The 27215-nt window shown below is 50.8% G+C and overlaps 1 protein-coding gene across 1 annotated transcript in view; it reads left to right on the forward strand.

Annotated features, from left to right (window-relative positions):
• The window catches only part of PPP2R1A (protein phosphatase 2 scaffold subunit Aalpha), a 37059-nt gene that overhangs the window by 2103 nt on the left and 7741 nt on the right, over window positions 1-27215 (forward strand). The window contains exons 2-9 of the mRNA XM_040458055.1: window positions 11757-11847; window positions 14679-14779; window positions 18820-19052; window positions 19970-20117; window positions 20220-20375; window positions 22335-22449; window positions 22557-22627; window positions 23065-23199. Coding sequence (XP_040313989.1) covers window positions 11757-11847; window positions 14679-14779; window positions 18820-19052; window positions 19970-20117; window positions 20220-20375; window positions 22335-22449; window positions 22557-22627; window positions 23065-23199 — 1050 coding nt within the window. The remainder of the gene's footprint in view (window positions 1-11756; window positions 11848-14678; window positions 14780-18819; window positions 19053-19969; window positions 20118-20219; window positions 20376-22334; window positions 22450-22556; window positions 22628-23064; window positions 23200-27215) is intronic.

The raw sequence follows: 27215 nt of genomic DNA on the forward strand, positions 1-27215 counted from the left end.
CTTAGTAAATTTATTTAAGTAGCACAGGGACAGGACCTGTGGGCAGAAAGAGCTGCACTTTGGCTGTATGTAGCCAGTGGTTATTATATGCTTAGTGCTCAAGGGTGAGGGATTTTGCAGGGAGTATTAGATCATAAATGTTTTCTTAGAATTTCTACTCATAAAACTACTTTCAGAAGGTTTTTCTAGTGATTATCATTTAGCTTGATATTAACTATGGGTGAGATGTACAGGCAGTCATGAGCCTCTTTAAGAATGTAGTAACCAGTACATATTTGGTCCTTATTGAAAGTAGGCAAGCTATAGGTCAGCCTTCTGGGCTAAAGGTGGATGTTTTCTGCTTCTATCTTTCATCATCACAGGGGTTGGCAAATGGCCACGGGTGGCCCTTTGCCTATTTATTTTTAATAAAGTTTTATTGAAAACACAGACCCATTCGTTTACATACTGTCCATGGCTGCTTTTGTGACACAACAGTGGGGTAGAATTGAGAACAGAGACAGTCTGGCCCCTTTACGCCTAAAGTATGTACTGCCTAGTTCTTTACAGAAAAGAGAGTGCCAACCTTTGACTTAAACCATCTCTGTATCCAATCCCATCCTCTCCTCCCCGCCCCCAGAGTAACCCATGTTGTCAGGTTCTTACAAATCTTCATAGGCGTGTGCAGTTCAGTGTGGTAGCCACTCTCCATATATGGCTATTGAACACGTGAAATATGGCTAGTTTGAGTTGAGATGTACTTGGAAGTTAAATGCATACCAGATTTCGAAGACACACAATGGAGAATGGAGTGAAGCTTTTTATCTTGATTACCTGTTGAAATGATAAAAATTTTGTTATAGCAGGTTGAATAAAATCTATTAAGATTAATTTTGCATGCTTCTTATTTTTTTAACGTTACCAGAAGATATAAACTTAGATCTATGGCTTGCATTTATTATCTGCATTAGATTTCTTTTGGAGTCTGCACTGTATTTGAGTGTGCTCCAGTCAAATGTAGAAAAAGAAAGCAAGTGGCTTTTTATTTTTTTAAACATTAAATATTTTTTTCTGCAACTTGCACTTTTAGCTTGTGTTTTTTTCCAAATCTTTTCACACAGATATATACAGATCTGGGTGTGAAAGGAATTTGAACATTTTCCTAAGAATCAGAGACAGAATCTCAGAGATTGCATCTGTGTCCATGTGTATGGGCTTTCTGAGGACAGGGCTTGGCTCTTATTCATCTCTCAGGATTCAGAGGCTCAGTACAGGCCTCAGAACAGAACCCAAAGTCACAGTCATCACCAGGAAGGCCTGTGGCGGTGTCTATGATATCCAGTGATACAGGAGCTCACAAAGGGTTGGATAAATAATAATGATAGCTGATGTCTGTTGGGTGATCGCTCTAAGCTAACGGCTACAAAAGGCAGTACATTTGCGGGCTTACTGAATTCTCATAGCCATTCTCTGAAGTGGGTCCAGTGTGTACCTATATTTTCCGGATGGGGAAACTGAAGCACAGCACAGTAAGTAACTTGGCCAGATTTATGCAGCTGAAAAGTGGAGGACCCAGGAAAGGTTCCCAAAGGAAGGGTAAGACCTGAGGAGAGGACGGTATTTGGGGAGGGACAGAAACTTGCTATTTCCATATGCCAGATACTTTAAGTGGCCTTTGATGAGACAGCCTAAGATACTAGAAAAAACATGGGATTTGCAATCCTCTAGTCTTGATTCATTTCTCAGCTGATACTTGTTCAGCACCTCCTACACACCAAACTGTTTTAAATGCTAGGAGAGGGGTGCCTGAGTGGTTCATTCAGTTAAGCATCTGGCTCTTGGTTTTGGCTCAGGTCATGATCTCATAGTTCATGAGTTGGAGTCCCACATCTGGCTCTGCACTGACGGTGTGGAGCCTGCTTGAGATTCTTTCTCTCTCCTCTCTGCCCCTCCCCCACTTGTGTGCGCATGTGCATGCATGCCCATCCTGTCTCTCTAAATAATAAATAAATAAACTTTAAAGGGTAGGATACACTGGGGAGTAAAAGAGCAAAGCTGCTGCCTTTGTGGCACTTACGTTCTAGTAGAGGAGGCAGACGGATCAAGAATGTGATGTCAGTGGCAGTAAGTGTTTATTAGAAAAATAAGGCAGGGACCCGGGAATAGAGCAAGCCCCGGGCTGCTTTTTAGACAGGGTGTGTAGGGAAGGTTCTCTGAGGAAGGGATCAGGAGTAAGGACTTGAATGAATTGGGAGCAGGGAGGACTCTCCCAGCTGTTGGTACGTTGGTACAAAGGCCCTGAGGTGGGAGCGTGCTCCTTGTGTTTAGAGAACGGCCAGCTGGCCGGAGGCGTGGCTAAAGCAGAATGAATGGCAAAGTGGCGAGAGGTGAGGACCAGTCTGAAATGAGATGGAGTGAAGGCCTGTGGACCAGAGCAAAGGCTCTGGTGATGCTGCAAGGCTTTGGCTAGAGGAATGGCATGTTCTGACTTAATTCTAAAGGATCCTTGTGGCTGTTTAGTGGGGGCTGGGCAGGAGCAGATAGGCCTGCTGGGGTGCCGTCGCAGAGCACCCAGGACTGGTGTCGGCACGTATGTAGGGAGAAGAGGTTAGATTCCAGGTCTGTTGAGAGAAGGGCTGTTGGGGTTTGCCGGTGGATAGGATATAATGTGGTGGGTGGCGAAGGGGGAGTCCAGGATGACTGAGCTTTGAATCCCAGCTCCGCCACTTTGCTCCCTGTGTATCCTTGGACCAATTCCTTGTCCTCACTGGGCCCGGATTCCTCGTCCTGAGAGTGGGGATAATGATGAGGAAGCAGCATCTGCCATGGAGGTTGTGAAGATGCGGTAGACCCGACACGTTAAGTGGCTGCTTAGAAGTAGGCATGCGGTAGTGATGACCTCGGTCAGTGGTCGTGGTAGCTCATTGTTTATACTCGGGAAGGTGATGTGCAGAAAGATGGTGTCCCTTATGTAAGGCCTGCCCAGTCCGTGAGTGGCAGAGGCCAGGTTGCAGTATCCACGGGTGCTTGGGACACGGTGATGCTGACAGCATGGTCCCCTGGCTGAGAGGGTGGGTCTCTGTTAGGCTCTCTCTCTCAGTCTTCTCATCTATAAAATGGAGTGGTTTTGTCAGTTGGGAGTTCATAAGGGTGTTGTGAGGATTTAGTAGTATAGCCTGTGGAAAATGCTTAGAACAGTGCTTGACGAATTCTAAGCGTTCGGTAAGTGTTGGCCGGGAGTAGTCTTAGTGGTGCTGAGATAATGGGGGCTTTGTCTGTCAAGGTGAGGTGCTTCAGGCATTTTTAAAAACTATTCATGATCACTCTAGAGCCGTGGTTCTTGACTTGGGGTGACTTCGTTTCCCCAGGAGACAAATGTGGAGATATTTGGGGCTGTTGCGACTGGTGGGAGAGTGCGTCTGGCATCCGGTGCGGGGATGCTGCTCAGCGTCCTATGCAGCACAGGACGACCCCCACCGCGGAGACGGTCCAGTGGTGCTGAGGTCTAGAACTCCTGCCATGTGCCCGGCGGCATGCTGCTGAGTGCTCAGTGTGTGTTACTTGAATCTTCACAAAAACATCTTACCTACTTTCCTTTCAAAGTTTTTTTCAGAAGGGGTGCCCGGGTGACCCAGTCGGTTGAGTGTCCGTCTTTGGCTCAGGTCATGATCTCCCAATTTGTGGGTTCGAGCCCTGCATCGGGCTCTGTGCTGGTGGCTCGGAGCCTGGAGCCTGCTTGGATTTCTGTGTTTCCCTCTCTCTCTCTGCCTCTCCCTCACTCCCGCTCTGTCTACCCTTTCTCTCAAAAATAAACAAACATTAAAAAAAATTAAAAGTTTTTTCAATGGTTAAATATGAAATATCAACTTTTTTTCCTGTGTTCCTTTCCCTCCCTCAGGTTTTGGCAGGGGTGGGGGGTCGTTTGTTTGTTTTAAGTATTGTAAACATTTTTATTAATGTTTATTTTTGACAGAGTGCAAGTGGGGGAGGGGCAGAGAGAGAGGGAGACACAGAATCTGAAGCAGGCTCCAGGCTCTGAGCTGTCAGCACAGACCCCGATGCGGGTCTCGGACCCACGAACTTTGAGATCACGACCTGAGCCAAAATCGGACGCTTAACTGACTGAGCCACCCAGGAACCCCCGTTTATAAGTATTTTAAAATCAGTCCCAGGCTTCAGACATTTTCTCCCACATACTTTCTCCCACATAGCACCTCTAAAACAGTGGATATTTTAATAATCACAGTGCCATCATCTGCGTCAGTGATTGTTCAGTATCCCCTAAACCTCAGTTCATAATTAGATCTCAGTTGCTTCAGAAGTGTCTTTTACAATCACCTTGTTTAAATCAGTTTGCAAATTTGGCTGTGAATCTTCACATTTAATAAATAAGGATACTCAGTTGGTGTCCCGCAACCTGGTAAGTAGTGACACTAGCAGTTAGCCAGGGACACTGGGTTTCAGGGCAGCACTCCTCACCACTCAGCTGAGCCCCCTGTGGACACAAAACCTACGCCTGGAAGTGACACAGGGAGACCATGTCATGGGTGGAAGCAGACCAGGATTCAAAATCCTGGATTCGAAATTTATGAGTTACTACTCAGCGCTTCTGGCCTTGATTGTTTAAAAGAAAAGAGGATGGAAGACAAACAGGCTGGGTTAGCGAGCTGTACCGTGTAGACAGGGCAGTCACTAGCCACTGTCTGAGACCTTGCAGCAGCACGCCCCATGGCCATGTCTTAGGAACGTGGCGTTACAAGCTTTGACTTCTTTTTGTGGAATGCGTGGGGGATTGGTGAAGCAGAACTTAGAAATGAGGTTGCTGTCTGAGAGTTTAAATTAGAGAAAGAGAACTTGTGTAGGATGGTAGTGCGGAACTGGGTGCGAGTTCCAGGTTCTGCCACGGTTCGCGGGGCGGCCTGCGTTCCCCTCTCTGTACCCCACCTGCCCGTCTGTGGAGTGAACACAGGGCTGGCGTCTACCTCTTGTGGGGTTACCAGAATAGCAAGAGAGAACATGTGTAGAGTACCTGGCTGTGTGCCTGGCATGTAGTAAGTACTCTGTAAATTAAATCGTTTCTATTTATGCCTTTTAGTGTGCTCAGCCCCGTCAAAGGTTCAGGAATTACCACTGGTAACAGTCCTGACCCTTGTCCCAGAGACCAGTCACTTTCCAAACCAGGGAGACAGGCGCGTCCATAAATAATCATCATGCGAGGCCAGCTGCGGTGGGAGGTACTCTAGTGCTGCAGTTTCTGAGGGGGGGAGAGATCACTGTTGTTCCTCCCCCACCTCCCCCACGAAAAGCCAAATACACAAGAGACATGATAAGAATAACAGTAATACTTATGCGTTTGGTACCTGCCAGGCTCTGTCTCTAGGTTTCCCTCATTAGATCATCCCGGCAATCCTGTGAGTCCATAGGCACTGTTGTGATTCCCACTCTTCTCGTGAGGAAACCAAAGCTCCGAGTGGCCAGACTGGCCTGGGAGCCCTTAGCTAATGGGGAAAGCCAGAGCACACGCTCCTTTGTTACTAAAAAATTCACGTGATCTAGAAATAGAGGTTGTGATGCCCATTTCCACTCTTCAGCAGTGCTGAACGATTGCCAGGTGGATGCTTCATTTTTCACACCCACACACATTGTGTTCATTTAGAAACGTGATCCTTTGTGGAATAAGGAGGCAAGATATATAGGGCGTTAGAGGAGGTGGAGAGACTTCTGTCACTCACTGGGCACTTCCCCAGGCCGCAGCTCCTTGGTAAAGCACACACATTACGTCACAGACCCCACTGCCCCATTGCCAGCCACCAGCTGCTGCAAACAGTTCCAGTTTGGAGTGCACTCCTCTAAGAAACTTGTTATTGCTGCTTGTACTAACATCTGTGTTTCCTCTATTAAAAAAAAGAGAGAAAACATTAATCCGGCAAATATTTCTTGTTCTAGCTCCATGCCAAGTGTTGTCCTAGGTGCTTGGCGCACAGGGTGGAGAAGGACAAACTGAACAGAGAAGTCTGTGTCAAGAGCGATGAGAGTTCATGCATGTGGAGAGCGATGGCCTGCTGTTTTCCCTGGGAGGGTCATGTGTGAGGATCCAGCAGAGACCGGGGGTGTCTGGAGGGACAGTGTCTCTGGCTGAGGAAAGAGCACATCAACAAGTGCAAAGAGCTGGGGGAGAGTTGGGGTGGCATTGGTTTGTTGGTTATTGTCAAGGAAACCGTTGTGACAGGATTTCTGGGGGCAAGGGGGTGGTGGGCGGTGAGAGTGGGTGGGGAGACGGGGGCGAGGTTGTGTTTGGGCCTCGGAGGCCACAGTAAGGCCTTTGGGTTTCGCTCTTGATTGTGAAGGGAAGATGGACTGCGTGTGGCTCACCCCATACACACTTGGGTCAGGAAAGCTCCCTGGGGTCACACTGTGCATGTTCACGTCAGGGAGGCTTTGTGGATCGAATGGGAACATGGGCCTTAAAAAGCCAAGTAGTGCTTTTTATAGGTGGATGTGGTGGCAGGACGGGAGATTTTATCCATCATGTCGTTGGGTACTGGGCTGTGTGCTGAAGACTGCTGGGGATACAGGCAGATGCAGCCCAGGGACCAGTTTGGGGGACAGTGCACAGGGTACTCTTCCAGCACTGTGACATGATCAAGGAACAGGAAGGATTTCTTTTTTTTTTTCTTCTTCTTTTTCTTTTCTTATTTCTCATTGATGTCGGTAGCTACTCCATCAGGAATGTCACAGAGAGCCCAACAGTTGTCCCTACAAGTAAGGGTTCGTTTTTCCCTTCTGTAGTGAGTTCAGCAGCTCAAGGATATCACAGAATTGGGTCAGAGTATGCTGGTTTTTTGACCTGCCTAGTGTGGTCACAAGATTGCTGTAGTGTCTGCTGTCATTAAGTCCTCCCAAGACCACACTGAAAGCAGGGGCCGACCCAGGACAGAGAGGGTTGTTTGTTTTTGTTTTGTTTTGTTTTGTTTTGTTTTGTTTTGTTTTGTTCTGTCCTTCTCCCTTATTTCCTGAGGAAGAAAATCTTTTTTGGAAGCTCCTTGGCCAACTTGCTCCTTGTCCAGAACTAGGTCATGTGCTGAGTTCATTGGGATTCAGTTTGGCTGTAAATCATAGGAAAATTCAAAAGGAAGTTTAAATGAGCTTGAAGTTTATTTCTGACTCCTGTCTGATGGCAGTTCAAGCTGGTGTGGCACTCCGTGGTGTCAGGGTCTCAGGCTCTTACACATTGTTCAGAAGAAGAGTGTGACCCCAGATCCTCTCAAGGACACTTCTAGAAGTTGCACACACCATTCCCGCTTGGATTTCACTGGCTGGGCGTTAATTTCCTAGTCATGTTGGATGCAGGCACGGTTCAGAAATGTCTTGAGGGGATCGTGTGCACAGCTGCAACCCAGGGGTTACGAGAGGCATTGTAGCCCATTGCAGGAGCTCTTAGCCCAGGGCCTGTCTAGAATTCCAGCAGAGAATTCCCATCTGAATTCAGATGGGAAAAGTAATGCCTTTTTTGTCACTACCCTAGAACTCCAGTTTACCTTTCCTTCTATTACAAACTGTAGTGTTATGATAGCAGAGCGCAAATAGCGTCAGCAAAGCCTGTGGAAGTCATGGCTGTTCACATCTCATTTCAGCTGTTGCAGATATTTCTAGGGTCGTCTATGCTTTCCTCTCTTTTGGAATTGTGGTTGTTATTAGACCTGCTCAGGGTACCCCCACCCCCAAAGGAAAAACACAGAAATACAGATTGATGGTTCTGGTGAAGAGCCAGGTAGCTGGGTTCCCATCCTGGCTCTGCCACCTTTGAGCTGCGTGAGGTTACTGAACCTCCCTGTGCCTTTGTTTTCTCTGTCATGTGGTGGGTGATCCTGTGTTTACCTCCTGGGGTGGTTGTGAGGATCCAGTGAGTTAAGACATGAAAGCACCTAGAACGGTGCCTGGCACACAGTATGTACCACGGAAATATCTCCCTCGAAGAGAAGGGAAGAGAGACGTCAGTGGATACCTACCCAGCTGCCACATAGCCCTTCTTGATACCTGAACAAAATCAGGTGCTACAGCAGGTGAAGTGGACACAGCTGCCATTATTGTCTTAGCTGGTCCTAGGGTGTTCCCAGGATATGTCACTCGGCACTCACAGTAACCTGAGGATAGGTGATGTTGTAATCCCCAATTCACAGGTGAGGAAATTGAGGCTCAGAAAGGTGCAAAGAGTGGCTCAAGATCCCATAGCTAATAATGCAAAGCTGCTTAGCCTTGAACCCAGGCCGTGTGGCTCCAGAGCACCACCCTGTGCTGCCTTTCTTGAGTGTTCACGGTGCTGTCTGTGCTGAAGAAAGTAATCTGACGTTCTCAACAACACCAAAACCAGAATCTCCAGGGACAGCAGGAGGGAAGGGGGCTCTCTCCCATGGGAGAGATGCACCGGTTCTCATGCGTCCACCCCTTGGGCGTCTTTCCTTAACTGTAGTGATGTTGAGATTAAGAGTCAGGGTTCCTGGCTTCCAGCCTGGGCTCTGCTACTTTCTGGCAAATGACAGCTTCTCTGTGCATCAGCATCCTTACCCTTAGAAGGAGGATTCCAATAACAATACCTGCCTCAGAACCCATTTCTAGGGATCAAATATGGTAATTCTCCACATCAAGCACTTGAAGGCTACTAAGCGCATAGTAAGTGATCAGTAAACATTAGCAGCTGTTGTTGCTGGCATTATGCATATGATCATTCCTTGCCACCATCTCCTTGTGCTCAGGACTTCCGTTCACCTGGTGTGGCCCTGGCCCCCCTGTACATTTCCCCATAGCCCAGCCAAGAGAAAAACCCAGAGATCCAACTTGGAGGCAACAAGGTGGAAAGAAACTGGCAACTGAGTCAGTGCTCCCCCTGATATTTGATTATGGAAGACTTCAAACGTACAGAACATTTAAAGGCTAGTACCAGGGCCAGCAGACTACAACTCATGGGCCACATTAAGCCCACGGCCTGCTTTGCAAGTGCAGTTTTATGGGAACACAGCCTGGCCCATTTGTTGGCATATCGTCTGGTTCTGTGACTGCTTTTGTGCCAGTGCACAGGTGAGTAGTTGGGACGGACACTGTGTGGCCCAAAATGCTCAAAATAATCACTTGCCGGCAATTTACAGAAGAGGTTTATATTTACCACCCATATTCATTAACTGTTAGTGTTTACCATATTTTGCTTTTATGTTTTTATTGGCCTGTCTCTATATGTGTTTTAATTTTTGGCTAAAAATAACACGGAGGCCTCGTGATGCTTAATCTTGAGGTTCATTGCTGCCAGAGAGGTGAGCGTTTGGACCAGATTAAACCCAAAAACCCAGTGACATTGTATGAGAAGTTGTGAGTGCATTTTTCTGAGAGCCGAGGCTGCCATAGCATTTCCTCAGAGTCCCACCAGTGTCTGTAATCTCAGAGAGACTTTTGAACCCCTGGACCGGGGACCGATGCAGGATCGCAGTCACTGGCAGGCAGACGTCTTTGGGAAAAGAACCCGCCCAGGGAGCCCCGTGCCTTCTTGCTCGGCCTCTCCTTCCAGGAAGAGGATGCCCTCTGGGTGCCCGGCAGTGGCTTACTCATTCACAAGGGTGTTTCCTTCTACTCCCACGCGTGTGACCTCCCTTCATTCTGCCATAGCCCCTGTGGAACTGGAGGACCGAGAGGGCTTTCCGTTCCGGGCCCGCGTGCCAGGTCCCCGCTCTCCCAGCGCTCGCGTCTGCATGTGTCCGCCTCTCTGAGCCGGTCTCCGCGGGAGGGCAGGGGGTGTCGGATGCTGACCTCCCTGGGAGGTACTCCGTGTGAGACGGCTCCTGTGTTAGCCAGATGCGTTAGAGTCCTGGTGCCACAAGTGACCGCTCGCTTGGTGGCTTAATGCAACAGAAATGATTCTCACCGTTCTGGAGGCCAGAGGTTGAAGTAAGGCCTCAGCGGCGTTGGCTCCTCCCGGAGGCTCTGAAGATTCAGTTCATGCCTCCCTCCTGGCTTTGGGCAGCAGCTGGCAATTCTTGACGCTCCTTAGCTTGTGGACCCATCGCCTCGGTCTCACCCTCCATCTTCACATGATCTTCCCCCATGGTGTCTGCATGTCTCCTTCTCTGTCTCACTGGGACACGGTCATTGGCCGTGTAGAGCAAAGCACTACCACCCTCAGCGCTTCTGACACCACGTGTGAGGTTTTCCTCACGCCAGGCAGTTCTCTGTGACACCAGCTGGGTGTCCCACAGTGCATTTCAGTTCTGACACTAACTGGAGTCAGCACAGATCCCACAGGTTAAGGGCGCGGTACCCTGAGACCCCCGACCTCAGATGCCTGTTGCGAGTAATAGGTCCCCACGTCACCCACAGCTTCTGTCAGACTTGGCTACAAATTGGAGGTTCCCACGACCCTGTCCTTGCATTTGATTATTTGCCAGAACAGCTCACAGAACTCAGGGAAACACTTAGATTTGTCAGCTTATTTAATAAAAGATTTAAAGGATTCGGATGAACAGCCACATGAAGAGCTACCTACAGGGTAAGGTCTGGAAGGGTCCTGAGTACAGGAGCTTCTGTTCCCCTGCATTAGGGATGCACCACCCTCCTGGTACGTGGATGTGTTCACTAACCTGGAAGCTCCCCAAACCCTATACTTTGTGGGTTTTTATGGAAGCTTCATCATGCAGGCATGATTGATCATCGGCTCCCATTTCCAGCCCCTTTCCCAGTAATGGGAGGTTCCCGGCTGTGACCGTGGCTTGGTCTTCCTGGTGACCAGCACGCATCCAGGAGCCCACCCAGATTTGCTTCATTAGAACAAAAGACATTCCTGTCACTTAGGAAATTCCAAGGGATTTAGGAGCTCTGTGTTAGGAATCAGGGTCATAAACCAAATATTAGAATGGAAGATGCTCATAGTGCTTTTACCACTTAGGAAGTTGCAAGGGTTTTAGGAGCTCTGTGCAGGAACCAGGGACAGGGACCAGTAAACATATTTTCTGTTTCACAGGGCTCCCCCTTGAATTAGATGATCTCATCTTGAGATGCTGACTTCATTACATCTGCAGAGTCCCTGTTTTCACGTTCATGATTACTGGGGTTAGGACGGGAGTATAGCTTTTGGGGGCCGCTATTCAACCTGTTACACTAGTGGTATTATTACAGTTTACTGTAGTTTACAGTTTACTGTTTATGTAGCAGTGTTGTTGTAATATTGTTTGTCCTGTCATCATCACTGCTAGCTGGTGGTCCTGGGTTTCGGTCCCTGCCCCACGCCATGTGAGCTGTGTGACCTGTAGAAGGGACTTTTGCTCCCTGAGCCTGTTTCCCCCTATATAGAACAGGGCTTACCACAACTCTGCCCTCAGGGTTGTCGTGTGAGTGCCTGGCCTAGGACCACAGAGTAAACGTGCTGGAACGTGGCCGCCCCTTTTGGAGCCTGTCAGGTGCTGAGTGCAGGAGGGGCAAAAGCAGAGGAGGAGGATCGGGAGTGTGGGGAAGCAGTGAACGGTTTTAGAGCACGGTCTAAGCGTGGTTTTAGAGTGTGGGAAGCACCACAGAATGAGTGTTGGCTCCGTAAGACTCATTACATGCTTTTTCTGAGGCCGCGGCTATCATTGTAGTTACTGACTCATGCACCTGGTCGGTGTGTGCCAAGTCCCCGTTCCGCCTCCTTCCACACACTAGTGAGGCTTCCAGAGGCTGTCTGGATCCAGAGCTGTCCCACACCCCTAAGTTGGGGCTTGCTAAGATCCTCTGACCCTGCTGTTCTTTTCTCTCATTAGCTTCGCCTCAACAGCATCAAGAAACTGTCCACCATCGCCCTGGCCCTTGGGGTGGAAAGGACCCGCAGTGAGCTTTTGCCCTTCCTGACAGGTAAGGAGGTGGGGCCCCGGGGCCCGGGCGGAGTGGGGGCTGCCAGGGGGGGTTCCTGCTAGAGAGGCCTCATTGGGGATTTAACACATTGTTTTGTGAGTGTCTGCCCTGTGCCGGGCACTCGTGGGGTGGGGGCTGGATTGGGAAAAGGGGTCTGGAGGCGGATGGAGCCAGGTTGGCACTGCTAACAGTCAGCAGCTGGTGACGTTAGGTGAGTTACTTAACCTAACTGTTCCTTATAGCTTTTCTGTACGGAGCAGGGATGAACATGTGCGTGCCGTAGCGTTGACGTGAACGTTAAGTAACAGTAATAATAAATGCTGCCGCTTCCCTGCCTACCACGTGCCTGGCAGTGCTCGCGACCCCCTCTCGGGAAGATTGGGTTAGTTCACGTCCTCAGACTGGGGGCCCGTGCTCAGTAAGTGCACGTCCCCATTGTTCTCCGAGTTCATCTCACAGCAGCTGTGTAGGTGAGGAAACTGAGGCAGGAAGAGGTGAAGTAATATATTGGCCGGAGATCCTACAGTTAGGAGGTTATTTATCTGATCGTGCTGGATGCAAATCTGGATGCAGTGCCTGAGAGTCCTGACTACCTGGATTCAGACCCAAGCTCTGCCGCTCTCTGACTGTGTGACCTTGGGCAAGGTACTTCACATCTGCCTGCCTCTGATTCTTCATGTGTGAAACGGGCCTGATAGTGTGGCCTGACACAAAGATGAAATAAGAGCCCTTGTAAAGTGCTCATACAGTGCTCAGCGCAGGGTAAGAGCTGCTAAGTGTCAGTGCTCAGACCGCCCCACACACTTCTCTCTGAAAACGTGTGCACAGCACTGAGCACGGTGGCGGACGCAGGCTGAGCCCCCAGTTGATAGTAAGTCCTCTGTTTCCATTGCTCTTATTACCGCTTCATGCTTCCTACTGATCCGTCTGCCTGGGAACGCCACATGAGGATTTAACACGCGATGCTGAGCAGATGACCCGACCCAGGTGGCTTCCGTGGGCGAATGGTGGGCGAGACTTGAAAGCTCTTGGACGCTGAGACAGGGCCAGGTTGGGGCATGGGGAGTATGGCGTGTGGCACGGCACTGTAATAAAGTGGGTAAAGGAGCTGGCGGGACCTGGGTTTGAATCCAGCTGTGCCGGATATATGATATATGGAGTCTAGATTTTCATTCATGTCTCAGAAACCATTGGAAGATTGAGGCCGGAGAGTGCGGTGATTTGAAGGATCACTCAGGATTCTGGGAGGAGCCTGAGCAGTTTGGGGGCCAGGGCAGGAGCAGAAAAACCGGTTAGGAAGCAGTCGCAGTTCCCCGGCAAGGAGGGTGAGGTCAGAGTGACCCTGAGGTGGAGGGTTGGCAGGTCTGTGTCAGGCGGGAGGCGGCGGCCCTAGGAGAGCAGGGAGGCTGGGAAGGCAGTTCTGTGGCGCTAGGGACGGTGAAGATGCGAGGTGCTGGCAGTTAGCAGATCTGACTTTCAGGAAGGCGAGGAGTCTGGACTGCGGACTGAGTTGAACGTGAGTTAAGGCCGTGGAAACGCACAAGGAGGTAGAGGAAACGGGGAGGGTGAGGTTAACTGTGTACAGGTAGGGCTTGGGAAACTGAGCTTGGGAAGGACCCGAGCGCCTGGTGGGCCCGGAGCCAGCCACTCTGGCCTGCATTTACGGAAGTCCCGACTCGGGCCAGGCCCTGTGCTGAGCTCCTCGAAGAAAGCGCCTCTTCACTTGGCTTTCACAACAGCCCTGCTGGGGTGTGGGGGTGAGAAGACAGGCTCAGAGGTGAGGTGACTTACCACCACCACCCCCTCGCCCCCCAGCCAGCAGTAGAGCAGAGAACCCAGCACAAGATGAGCACGTGATGACAGAGCGCCGTGAGCAGAGAGGGAGGAGATGAGGAAGCGACCCGGAGTGGAACCGACCACTCGTCTCACACCCCGTTGGCCCGAGCCTGGTCACTTGGCGTGCCAGCCGCGCGGGAACCTCAAGATGTCTGGCTGGGTTGCTGTATGCTTGGCCGAATCTCAGGAAGTCGAAATGCTAGCATAGGTGCCAGGGGTATTAGCTTCTTCTGTCACAGAGGTGAGCAGTTCCTGCCGAAAACGTCTTCTGCCACAGAGGTCAGCAGTTGAGGACAAAGGTCTTTGGGTTGAACGTGAGGACACAGCAGCTCTGTCTTCACACGGTCATCTGTCCTCTCAGCAAAGCTGGGCTGAGCTCCTGCGGTGCTCGTCTCTGGCAGAAACTGGGGTACGGAGAGGAGCCAGTCCTAGACCCTTAACATAAGGACTCTGATCAAGGTGGCTTGAAGTTGGGGGGGAGTGTGGAGAAGGGATGTGCTCTGGTCTGGTCAAGAAGGCTTCCAAGAAATAGTAGCTGAACTGAGTCTTGAAGGACAGAGAAGAATTTCTCAGGCTCAAGAGAAAGATGAGCTCTTGGCAGAGAGGGCAGTGCTGAGGGTAGAATCTGGACCGAAGTGAGAAGCCCCCATGTCTCGGGTTCTGCGCTCTGGTTGCATGGTCTTGTTTGCTCCTCATTGACTCATGGTGAGAGGTGGGCTAGCACCATCTTACAGGGGTAGTAATGGGCTCGCAGAGTGGTCTCACTTCCCCAGGGTCCCTCACCTCGTAAATGACAGAAGCGGGACTTTGGTGCTCTGTCCTCTGACCCAAGCCTGTGCCCCAGTGTCCGCACCAGCCCAGGTGGAAAGTGGGGAAACTGAGTGCTGACGGTTTGAGGATGCAGAACGGAGCCTGTTTGTTCCCAGCTTGGGTCACTGAGGCGCTGGGGTCAGACTTGGGGCGGGACTGTAACGGGGTCTGTCTTGGTTCCACAGACACCATCTACGATGAGGATGAGGTCCTCTTGGCCCTGGCGGAACAGCTGGGCACCTTCACGACTCTGGTGGGAGGCCCCGAGTACGTGCACTGCCTGCTGGTGAGTCTGGGAGGCAGGGTGGTCCCCTTGCCCTCCCCTTGGGATCAGACCCGTGGCCCTGGCAGGAGCAGGGTGGGAAGAATACAGCAGAGGCCGGGGGCCACCTTCTAGGAACAGGCAGGCTTTGGACATTCTCTTTAATGCGGTAAGTCAGTAATGGCATTTAAGTCAGCAGTACCCAAAACGTACTTGTTTGCCTTACTGTTAGCTGGACACTTGCCTGAGCAGTGGCAGGCCCCACCCTTGGAGACAATCTGAGTTCTGCCGCTTATTTGCTGTGTGACTTGTAAGAGTTACTTAACCTCTCTGCGTTATACTTTATCTATCAAATGGAGTCCTTAAAACCTGTCTTTATAATTGATTTAAGCCCTTGGCATGTGGTAAGTACTATCAGGTGTCCACTGTCAGTGTCATTATGGTGTCCTGAGGTGATGTCCACCCTTTGGGGTAGGGACAGTTCCCTTTTTGTAGATGAGCCACTGGGCACGCCAAGAGGTTAAGCATCTTGGCCAAGGCCTCACGGGTGTTAAGTGGCTGAACTGGGATTCCAGGAACCTGCGTGAGCACCCCCGTGCTTGGTGGCATCTGGGGACACAGAAGGGGTTTAGATACTAATAGCAACTGCTGTTTGTGAGAAGAGAAGGGAGGACTCTGGTCCTGCGACCCGGGAGGGAGGAGTCTTGGGGGTTCCCAGTCCTTTGGTTCCCACCACCCCTCAGAGCCCTGGGCCACTGCTGCCCCCACCTCCACCCCACCCCCAGGAATTCTGTCTGTCATGGTTCGTAAAGACACAGTTGTATACTTGGGCATCTGCCCTTAATGATGTCTTAAATTTTTTATTAGCCTTTCTTCCTTTTAGTAGTGTATGCAATAGTGACACTTCTTAAAACTGGGGAGTTTGGGATTTGAGCAGATGCAGTAATTTTTCTTCCAAGGAGAGGTACGTCTGAAGAAATTTGATAATTGTCATTAAATTTTGGTCTGTCAGCTTTCGTCTGTGTGTACGTGTATAATTTACGTGTATGTACACACAGAAAATTGTATGCAAACGAGGTCATTTCATACATTTTGCATAGATTAGGGTCGTTTACAGGAACATGAGGAGGTCTGGGGACCAGCCTAAAAGGAGTCCCTTGAATTCCACGGAAGTTTCTGCAACCGCTGGCAGTTTTTCTGAGGAGAGAATGTATAGCTTTCAGCAGCGTCTCTGAGGACTTAGGAGCAGAAAACACGCACCCCATAGCTTCAACAAGGGGCCCAGGGCCCTCATCTGGCGTGGGCCTCCCCACTGGGGAGCGGGGCTGGAACCCTGAGGTTCTTTCCCTGCCACGTCAGGGTCATCCCATACTTCTTCTGGGGGAGAGTCACATGTCCTCTGGGGCTGCTGTTCTGGTGTTCACATGAGCTGGCAGGCACGTCCTCAGGGCCCTGGGCCGCGGAGCACTCAGAACCCCCAAGCACCAGCAAAGGCCAGTCAGGTCCAAATGCTGGTGCTCCTTGGTGCCTGCAGGTGCCTTCTGCACAGTCACCTGTCACCTCCCCTAGCGACCCTAGGAGATGCACGCTGGTGCTAGCCCCAGTTCACAGATGAGGAAACTGAGGCTCCAGGTCTGGTTAGGTGGATTGCCTGAGCTGAGAAGAGACAGAGTCAGGATTTGAACCTAGGCCCCTGCCTCTTAACCATTGCCACTCCTCTCTGCTACCCTCCAAGGGCTCTCGGTTGCTCCACAGGCTGACTGGAGCTGCACAAGAGGGAAGCTGGGGGAGCTTAGAGCCCAGAGGAGGCACCTAACCTGTTTCAGATGGGGTGGGGGAGCTGTCCAGGAAGTCCTCCTGGAGGAGGTGGCAGTGAGTCTGGATTTTGACAATTAAAGAGCGATGGAAAATGGCTGTTGTGCAGTTTGTTCATTCCACAAACATGAGTACCAGCTATGGGTCCTGGGAACCCAGAGGTGTGTCCGAGCCCTTGTTCTCTGCAGAGGTGAAATGGAATTAATTTCATAGGGACCCGTGTAGTTATAGCACGAGGATTGATTCTGTATCATCAACTCTTAACCCTTTTGGATTTATGGGTCCCTTTGAAAATCCGGTGAAAACTCTAGACCCTCTCGTAAAAGTACAGTGATTTTAGGAGATTCACACCTCTCCCCTCCCCTGCATGTTCTCTGGATTTGAGAGCTCCACCCTCTCTACTTTGTAGAGAGGCCCCGCGGTACAGCTCATCATGGGAAAACATTGTCTGAGTTTCCTAACCACACACCTTCCTGGGCCCCAGGATATTCTTATGGTCTGATATTCTTACGGCCTGTGCTGGGCTAGGCCTCCTGAGTGATCCTGTTGTGGGTGGTCCAGACCTCACTGTGACAACCACTGCCTTCGGCAACCCACTGGGCAGAGACCCTTGCATGACATACGAACCGCCTGGCCTTGGTCCCCAGGCCTCTGTTCTAGTGACAGGTTTTTCTCTGAGTGGAACAGGTAAATACTGATTGAGGTAAATACTGAACCCGGCAGATACTGATTGAGGACCTCCCATGTGCCAGCCGGGGGGGAGCAAGAAAACCAGGATAAGAGGAACCCAGCCCCTGCAGCAGCCCAGTGATACCACCTTCAGCCACGCTCTGAGCTGGTCCAGAACCAGAAACCCTGCGATAGCCTGGCTTTATGACAGAGGCCACAGACTGGTGCCCCCCAGGCTGGAACAGCATTACATTTTCCTTTTGAATCATTGCCAGTCTTCGTAAATGAGATTTTTAAATTTTTGTTTTTATTGTGGTAGAATATGTATGAAATTTACAAATTTAGCCATTTTTAACTGTACAGTTTTGTGGCATGGAATATATTCACATTGCGGTGCAGCCATCACCACCATCTGTCCTCTTCCAAAACCGAAATTGTCCCCATTAACCAGCATCTCCCCATGTTCCCTCTTCCCCTGCCCCTGGGACCCTCCTTTGTACTTTCTGTCTCTATGAATCTGGTGACTCTAGGGTCTGCATATAAAGGAATCCTACAACACATGGCCTTTTCTGACTGCCCTGTTTTGCTAGGCAGAAGGTCTTCAAGATTCACCCGTGGGGTACCATGTGTTGAATGAGATGTTTGACGTGTAAACCCCTGGCCCTTTCGGCTGCTTTTGGAGAACAATAGATATGCTTTTACCAGCTGTGTTTTCCTGCCAAGCTAGTTGATGAAGCCGCCCTCCCCAGCTCTGCCGCTTTCCCTCCTCCCGCCCATCATCTTTGCTCCTTATTTCATTCTGTTGCCTTCCCGGGCCCTGGAGGCATTTCCATTTATGATGTCTTCCTGACTTTGACATGTGTCCAAGTACACTGGACTTTAAACTGCAGGCCTCCACACCTTTATCTGCACAGACTAGAGTCACTTAAGTCTCCCTTCATCTGGTCAGTAATTGCCAAGTTCCCACCCTATCCGAGGAGCTCTGCTGGGCTCTGGGGACATAGGGATGAGCCAGTCAGACTTCCCTAAAGGAGCTTGCCCTCTCCAGGCTTTACGGTCCCCGGGCCCAGGTTCCCAGTGATGTGAGCTGCTGGGGGCAGTCGTCTAACAGAAAGCACAGCCGTGCTTTCTACTTTCTGTCTGTGTAAGCTCAGAAGCCTGGTGGCCCGGTTTGGGTCCTGGCTTGTAGCTAGCACTAGCATGGGTAAGTGATTTAGCTTGTCAGTGCCTCAGTTTCCTCTTCTGTAAAATGAAGACAGTCATGGGACCTGCTTCATAGGCTTCAGTGAGTTAGAGCCAGCATTGTCCCCTCCCCCCATCCTAAGTTGTGCAATGCAATGGCCCTGTTTAGGACACCCAGCAGATAGACGTTCAGTCAACATCTGTGACTATCCCTGCACTTTGAGAACTAATGACAACTATGGCCACCTGCTCAGAAAGTGATGGGTATAAATGTGAGGTCTGTGGCTTTCACCGAAGCCTCAAGGGCCTTGGAGGAGATGCGCGAGCGGCATGAGGCGGGGCTTGAGGCTGGGGCGGTGGGGAGGGACCCTGCAGTGACCTTGTACTCTCTGCCACAGCCGCCCCTGGAGTCGCTGGCCACGGTGGAGGAGACAGTGGTGCGGGACAAAGCGGTGGAGTCTTTGCGGGCCATCTCACATGAACACTCGCCCTCTGACCTCGAGGCCCACTTCGTGCCGCTGGTGAAGCGGCTGGCGGGTGGTGACTGGTTCACCTCCCGCACCTCAGCGTGTGGCCTCTTCTCTGTCTGCTACCCCCGTGTGTCCAGCGCCGTCAAGGCAGAACTTCGACAGTGAGTCCCAGCCTCGCCCTTAGCGTGGACCCCTTCTGTCAGCTCAGCCCCCCTCCCCCACCCGCCCCTGAGAGCTGGTGTCCCCAGGCCTGGTCCGGACACAGCCTCATGCTCACTTAGGAAATGAAGAAATGAGAGCTCCTTCCTCCCGTTGGGTGTGTAAGGATTTACAAGAATTACCACGTACAAAGTGCTTAGAATGGAATCTGACTCATAGAAGCACTCCACCCGTGCTGTGTGATGCTGTCTTTGCCTGCCCTAGGTCCAGAGCCCTCACACATACGCTGGCTCAGTTTGGCTGCCTCCTCCACCCTCCTCCCTTAGTCTTGATACCCCAGAGAATTTCTTGTATGTAAGACTCTCCTGGAACAGTTCACAAAAATGCTTCTAATTGGATTAAAATCTCCCATTACTATGTGTTCCTGTCCTTGAGCAAGCTCAGGCCCTGAGCTCTTACATGAGAGCATACTGATTTACAGCTAGCCACACGTGCTTCGTGTGTGTGTGTGTGTGTGTGTGTGTGTGTGTGTGTGTGTGTGTACACGTGTGTATGCTTCCCCCATGCATCTCTAATTGGAGCAGTCGCTCCTGAAAAGTAAAACCTTTGAGGGGCCCCTGACCAGCCTCTTAGCTCAACAGCTTTATATGGTCATAATGATATAATCACCTTCCGTGCACTGGAACTTAACGATGTGCAGACTGACTGCTCTGCTTTCACCCACATTATCATTTAAACTTCTTATCACCCTGTGTGGTAGGAAGTATCGCCGTCAGCTCCATTTTGTAGGCCTGGGAACACTCGGGAGAGGGGTCCTGACTTGCCCGGGGTCATGCAGGCAAAGTCAGCTGCTGTTTTCACTGTATACTGCTGTGAGATCTAGGGATTCCTCCTCCTGAGCCCCGTTTCCAACCCCCAGGTACTTCCGGAACCTGTGCTCAGATGACACCCCCATGGTGCGGCGGGCCGCAGCCTCCAAGCTGGGGGAATTTGCCAAGGTGCTGGAGCTGGACAACGTCAAGAGTGAGATCATCCCCATGTTTTCCAACCTGGCCTCTGACGAGCAGGTGGGTGCTCCCCAGCCTCCTCCCCCTCCAAACCGTGTCTACAAGGAATCCCAGAGCTAACGGGCCTCTGCCTCCCTCTCCCTGCTCCAATCCTCTCCCCAGGACTCGGTGCGGCTGCTGGCGGTAGAGGCGTGTGTGAACATCGCCCAGCTCCTGCCCCAGGAGGATCTGGAGGCCCTGGTGATGCCCACCCTGCGCCAGGCTGCCGAGGACAAGTCCTGGCGTGTCCGGTACATGGTGGCCGACAAGTTCACAGAGGTGAGTGGGGACTGTTGACGTCTCACAGATGGGGAAACTGAGGCCCTCAGAGGGGAGGGAGCGGGGCCACATACAGGAGCTGGGGTTTTAGTTAAATCCAATGGAGTCATCAGGTATTTGAGCAGGAAGATCTCTGATCATCTGGCTGGGTCTCCTTTCACATGGCCAACCCGGTTGAGTAATACTGGCAACTTGAAGTGCTGTGTTGGGAAGGATTCTGAAGCCAAGTTCAGGTTCTGTGGAGAGTCATAAGAGCAGAGAAACGGTAGTACCTGTGTACTCGACCTAATTGAACTCTGTCCTTTTAAAAAGGGAAGGCGTAGCCTGTGTTAGTTTTGGGGGCTGCCGTAACAAAGTACCACAGACAGGGCGGTACTTTATTCCCTCACTGTTCCTGGGTGCCGGAGGTTTGAAATCAAGGTGTCCTCTGGGGTGGTTAATCTGAGGCTTCTTTCCTCGGCTTGTAGATGGTCTTTTCCTGTGTCTTTGCATGGTCTCCCCGTTGTGCATGCCTGTGTCCTAACCTCTTAAAAGGATTCTGGTAATTTTGGATTAGGGCCACCTTAATAACCTCTTTAAAAATCCTGTCTTCAAATGCAGTCAACTTTCTGAGATAGTGAGGGGTTAGGACACTTCAGCCCATAGAACAGCTCAAAACTTGGGTCAAAATGACCCCACTGGGCAGACAGAACAGGGACAAGATCCAGTGTCTCTGACTCTGAGGACAGTGCTCTTTCCATGGAGACCCAAGTTTGCTTTTCCCACCATCATGTTTGTTGACCACCAGCTCTTTTCTGGGTGCTGGGGATCCAGTGAATTCGCATTCCTGGCCTCCACGGGGCAGGCAGTCTGAAGGGGAAGGTCTACTGAGGTAGAGGGAAACGGTGCCCAGGCCGACAGACACGCATGAGGCACTGAGAATAGGAGGTGGTGCTGCAGCTGGTTCTAGAAGATGGGTGGGTGGGAGCTGGGATAGGAACTGTGTCCCAGCAAAAGGACAGCATGCACACAGGGCCCTGGGAGGCCAGAGCCAGTGCGAGGGGCAGCATTTGGGGCTCACTCTTGGGGGCCCCGTGTGAGGGAAAGCCAGAGAGAGGCTCAGGGTCTGACCTTGGGTGCACTCCACCCCATGGCTCCCCGTTCCTGTAAGTGTGTTTGTGGAAAGACTGGAAGCCTCCGGATAATATTTCCCGGGACCATCCATGTTCCCCGTGAAAATGTTAGCATGTGGCCGCACCCTGGAGGCTCAGCACCATGGTTAAAAACAATTCTGTCCTTGGCTTCTGGACAGCATGAACTGGATCACACTGGGTTTTAGATAAAAGCTCAGCAAAGGCAAGGATCTTAACACTGTTTGAGCAGCGCTCGGCCTGCAAGAGGTCCTCAGTAAATACCTGTTACGTGGAGAAGAGGCAACATTTGTTCCAGGTAGCATTAGGCCCTTCAGAGTTTTTGTCTGTCCCTCTCTTGGTAATGAACTGTCCTGCTTCCTCCTAGGGCTTCAAGAGTCCGGGCATAGGCAGGGCCTAACAGGCCTTCTTCCCCCTTAATGTGTATACATTTATTTTCATTAGAAAAATAATGCATCTTGTAATTTGAAAAATACAGATGAATATAAATTAAAAAGCAAGAGCCATCACATGATTGGAATGTTTTTTGGTGGGGGGAGAAACCCCACCCCAAATAGCTTGAGTGGTAGAGATGTGTTACCATTCTTAATGCAGACAGTAACACTGTGTGATAGGTAGTCTCATGGCCCTCATTTTGCTTTTAAGGAAACGGGTTCAGAGAGGCTTGGAGACTTGGCCCGGCTCACCCTGTGGTGCTGGGATTAGATCTCAGCAGTGATTCTAAGGGCGCACTCTTACCCTCACTTCTGGTGCCTTGAACTTTGATTCTGGTCTCAATTGCCCAGAGTACCTGCCCAGCTGTCTCACAGCCCCTGCTTTCTGTCTGCAGCTCCAGAAAGCAGTGGGGCCTGAGATCACCAAGACAGACCTGGTCCCCGCCTTCCAGAACCTGATGAAAGACTGTGAGGCCGAGGTGAGGGCCGCAGCCTCCCACAAGGTCAAAGGTTGGTGCTGGCGACCAGAACACAGCAAATGGATGGGTGTCTGAGGGGTTTGAGGTAGAACCAGATGTCAGGTTTCACCTTCTTCTGCCTCCCTTCTTCTTCCACAGAATTCTGTGAAAATCTCTCAGCCGACTGTCGGGAGAATGTGATCATGACACAGATACTACCCTGCATCAAGGTAATGGAGTTTGGTGGGAGGATTAGGGGAGATCTGAGTCTGCTAAAGGGATGGAGATGGGGCTTTATGGACATCCAGACGCAGATAGTCCCCAGCCTTCTGGGGCCAGGCAGACTTGGGTTGGAAGCAGTTGGGTTTCCTGAGTGCAGGCAGAATCTGAAGCTTGGGGCCGAGCTTGGAGGTGGGAGTGCTTCCTCTCAAGAGTCCCAAGAGCCTTGGGATTGGGTGGAGGCTACTGGGAACATGGAACTCTAAGCAGGTGGGACAGGTAAGAAACTGCCGTGTACCTTTGTGCCCTAAACCGTCCCTGCTCCATGCGGGAGATGGGCAAAAGCAGGCCATGGCTCAGGCCTCTTAGGAAGTGGGAGTCTGCTTAGCCATTTGCTGCTGCGGGGGTTGTCCTGATCCTGTGGCTCCCCTTTCCCTGTCCCCCCCAGGAGCTGGTGTCAGATGCCAACCAACACGTGAAGTCAGCCTTGGCCTCCGTCATCATGGGCCTCTCCCCCATCCTGGGCAAAGACAATACCATTGAGCACCTCTTGCCCCTCTTCCTGGCTCAGCTGAAGGATGAGGTAATGGTGCCGGGAAGGCTCTGAGCTCTGTATTGGCAGAGGTGACAAGGTGGGTCAGCTGCTTTCCTAGATTGGTCTGGAATCTCCTAGAATCTCAACAGACACCCAGGTCCCGAATGAGTTGGATATTGGTGGGCACAACGGAGTGTGTGTTCACTCATTCACTTATTAGGCAATGTTTTGCACACCCTTGCTCTGTGCTAATTCTTTCTCTGGGGATCAGGGACACCAAAAGAGACTAAGACAGTTTCACTCCCCAGAGACCTTCAGAGACTGACAGTGGAGAGAGGGAGATGGGCAATCCCGTGATCGCATAGGTGCTGTGATAAGTTCATGTCTTTTAGGATTTAGGCAAAGATGCCGTAATAAAGACCCCCAAATACAGTGGCTTATGTAAGATAATTTTCTTACAACAGTTCAGAGCTAGGTGGGTCCTATATGAGGGGTTACCTCTGCTGACCTCCACACTCTCTGGGTCTGAGGCAGCTGCTCCAATCTTCACCATCCCCAGCCGGGATGAAGGCAGAAGGTATTAGACAAGAGGAAATGTGTGGTCCTTGTAAGAGGGCACCCACCAGTCTGTTCCACACCCCACTGGCCAGAGCCAGTCATTTGACCACACCTTGCCATTCATTTGGGCTGGAGTACAGAAGATGAGAGTGCCAGGCGGGGGCTAGACAGGTTGTGGGGTGACAGCCAGGGAAGGAGTTTGGACTTGAACTATGGGCATCAGAGATGTGGGTGCCAGAAAGGAACCCTGAGGCTACTGTCAAAGAAAGATTGCAGCATGGAGGCCAGAAGAGGTGCAGGGAGACCAGACTGGTGGGAGAGGAGGTGTGGCTACAGAGATGGGGAAGGTCTGTGTGGAGGGGGGTGGTTTGCAGGCTCCCTGGTTCCTGTCATGGTGGTGACCAGGCAGACGGTGAGACTCTTCAGTGCTTTGTGACTTCCTCGTTGCCAAAGGCCTCCGTCTCCCTCTCTCCCTGCCCTCCCCGCCCTTCCCCCAGCACACACAGTGCTAGGAAATCGCATCAGATTTCAGTCCCCTGCCACTCCCCCAAAATATCACATTATTAAATTCCGCTATGATGGGATAATCTCTCAGCCCCAGAATTACAAATCAAATTTGTACAAATTGCAAATTCAACAAATCTTGTGTTGAAGACTGTGCACCTGCTAAAGAAAAGCTTAATAATCTTACTGTTGATCATTTACTTGTGTCACTTGTTACAGTTCAAACCAGAATTCATTTTTATAATGACTCAAATTTTATGACCTAAGTGAAATGCCTCACACACACGTTTTCTTTTATAAGCATGCTTTTTGTAGCTATAGCTTGTTAAATATAGTTTGTATTTGCTTCTGATGCTTAAGTGGAGACAGCTTGGCTGGTGAGCGTTGGCTTCTGTGTCCTTTTAACACCTCACCAGGGTCTCAAGGAGCATTTTGCTTCCTGGCATCAAAGGGAGCTCCACATTCAGCTTGCGTGTGAAGGTGAGCCCACATGTGCTACAGCAGTGCCACAGCTAGGGCCGGTTTCTGCACCGGCTTCGCCTTCAGCAAGTGCTACGTGATGGTCCTGTTCCCGCAGCCATAGTGCGCCCCAGGGCAGCTTCTCTTGCAAAGAAGACAAGACCCATCATGGTTTTCTTTGTCTTTTTCCTTTGTATTTTTTTAAAATATTTATTTAATTTTGAGAGGGAGAGATCGAGCATGAATGAGAATCCCAAGCAGACTCTGCACTAACAGACCGACATGGGGCTCAAACCCACGAACTGTGAGATCATGGCCTGAGCTGAGACTGAGTCAGACTCTTAAAACCAACTGAACCACCCAAGTGCCCTGACCCATCGTGGCTTTCTTGGTGTGCGATACTCATCTGGCTTGTATCTGGAATTTCAATTCTAGACCTGTAAACTTTACATTTCATACTTGATAAGATTTATAAACTTACCCAAATAAAAAGGGCCTTTTTCTGGGTATGCCTAAACAGAGGTTTTTAAGTGGTTTAAGCCATCGTATTTGTATCCTCTCTTGTGTTCAGGACACTGGCTTGTGCAGCAGGGGCTCAGAGATGACCTCCCAGGAGCTGGGCAGGCGCTAGCCCTGTACAGTCCAGGCCTGCTGAGTTAACCCTTCACTGCACACACTCACTTGGTTTATTGGTTCATTTCTACGCCTTGTTCTTTTGTTTGCTTGTGTTTTAACAAGGAAATAGTTTTTTGCCATCCCTGAGGGTAAGTGGTGTCTGTGGGAAAGCCTTCATCTGAGAAAGGCCCCTCTTGTCTCTGGTCTCTGGCTGACACGGAGTCTCAGAATTGTACCTGACCTTTTCAGATGCCCCAGTGAGGGTTGCTCTTGAGCTGTGGCCCGGAGTTCTTCTTCTGGGCTTTCTGAGATGGCAGGTGCTCCACATCAGGGAATGACGTGGCAGCCGGGGGAAGGAAGCCTGTTGACGGAGGAGGCTTAGCTCGGCTCCTGTGCTGCTGCAGAGCCCAAATCCAGTTAGACGGTGTGTTTTGTTGGGGGCCCATTTCTTCCTTGTCTCCAGAGGTGAGACTCCCAAGTAGGCACACACCATATTTTTCCATCCTTAGAATTGTGTATGGCTAACCTTCGGCGAAAGGAAATCGGCCCATTCACTGTCGGGACATTTCCGTTCACATCCCTGGATAAGTGCTAACTCCCCTAATTTTTCATCGTGTTTGAAAACTGAGGCCAGACTCCTCACATGGGTCTCCGCTCAGTGCAGGAAGGCCATCACAGTGGTTTTATATGCATTTCACATATCTTTTATTCAGATGAGCCGTCAATCCAGTTAGTTTTCAACTTATTCAAAGAAGGAATTTCCCTGTCTTTTGGGTATTACAGATGCCTTCATTCCAAGTGGGGAAATGCACAAGGCTCTCTCCTCTCCCTTCCCAGCCCTGACTCTGACCGCATCTTGGTCCGCTCAGTTGACTTGAATCATCCTCATTACTTTCCCCTGGAGTAGATTGTGACTCATGCACGTCTACACTAACGCACTTTTCTAACCTGGGGTTAGGATGGCAGACAGGGCAGCTCCCGCTCCAGGAATCTTTCTTAGGAAAAGAAAGAAGAACAGGTATAGTCTCTCATGTAAGTTCAGGCTTTTAAACAACTGTCACAGGAAAAGGACACCAGCAGGGTGGACAGCACTGGAATAGTTCCTCCCTTCCTCAGCATCCTTGGCTCTAGAAAGAACTGAATTAATACCTTGTAGGGAGGGAAATGGTGTTGGTTCTGAGAGTTCTTTAGCCGTTGGACTGGCCAGCCGGAAACTGGCTGTCTTCTGTTCCTAAATGAGACCTTGCAGTGTTTGATAAAGAAAAGATGTGCTCGTAGGCAGGGCCTCCGGGGATTCTACTCTGGAGGTGCCGGCCAAGCCATGCTGTCCTCACAGTAGTGGCCGTACCCGTCACGGCTGCTGCATCTACGTCCCCACCTCCATGCTCAGGGTCAGCGATAGGCTAGAACAGCCCTCTGCCCAGAAGAGCTGTCACACTTGTGGTTGCTGTTGATCAAAGTGAATGGATAAAGTCAGTGAGGGAGCAGGTGCACAGGAGACCCGGCACGAGCCCCCAGATGTCCTCTCCTTGCAGTCCTATGGACGGCACTTAAATCTCCCACAAGTGATGTGTGACCGCGTGTTGCCAACCAAGGAAGCTCACTGAGCCTTGGTTTCCAGGGATTTTATAGAGGGGTTGGTCAGATAGCCAAGGAATGGAGCTGCCTGCATGGCTGACCTCAGTTACTCTGTATCCAGCCCCTCCAGAGGTCAGGTTGGTACCTCATGGCCCACGGCCCTCCCTGTAAGTCATGTTGTTAGAGTTGTCTGTCCGGCATGGCCCAAGCTTCCCAGGTGACCACAAAGACGCTCTCATCAGACAGGATATTCTCCCAGGAGCTGGTCAGGGGCCCAACCCTTGTTTGGAACATGCCTAATTGGATCTGGATTGACCTGGATCTGCGGAGTTAAACCCATTATGGCACTG

Source organism: Herpailurus yagouaroundi, unplaced genomic scaffold (assembly GCF_014898765.1).
Source record: "Herpailurus yagouaroundi ecotype Mexico unplaced genomic scaffold, PumYag 220, whole genome shotgun sequence".
NCBI lineage: Eukaryota > Metazoa > Chordata > Mammalia > Carnivora > Felidae > Herpailurus > Herpailurus yagouaroundi.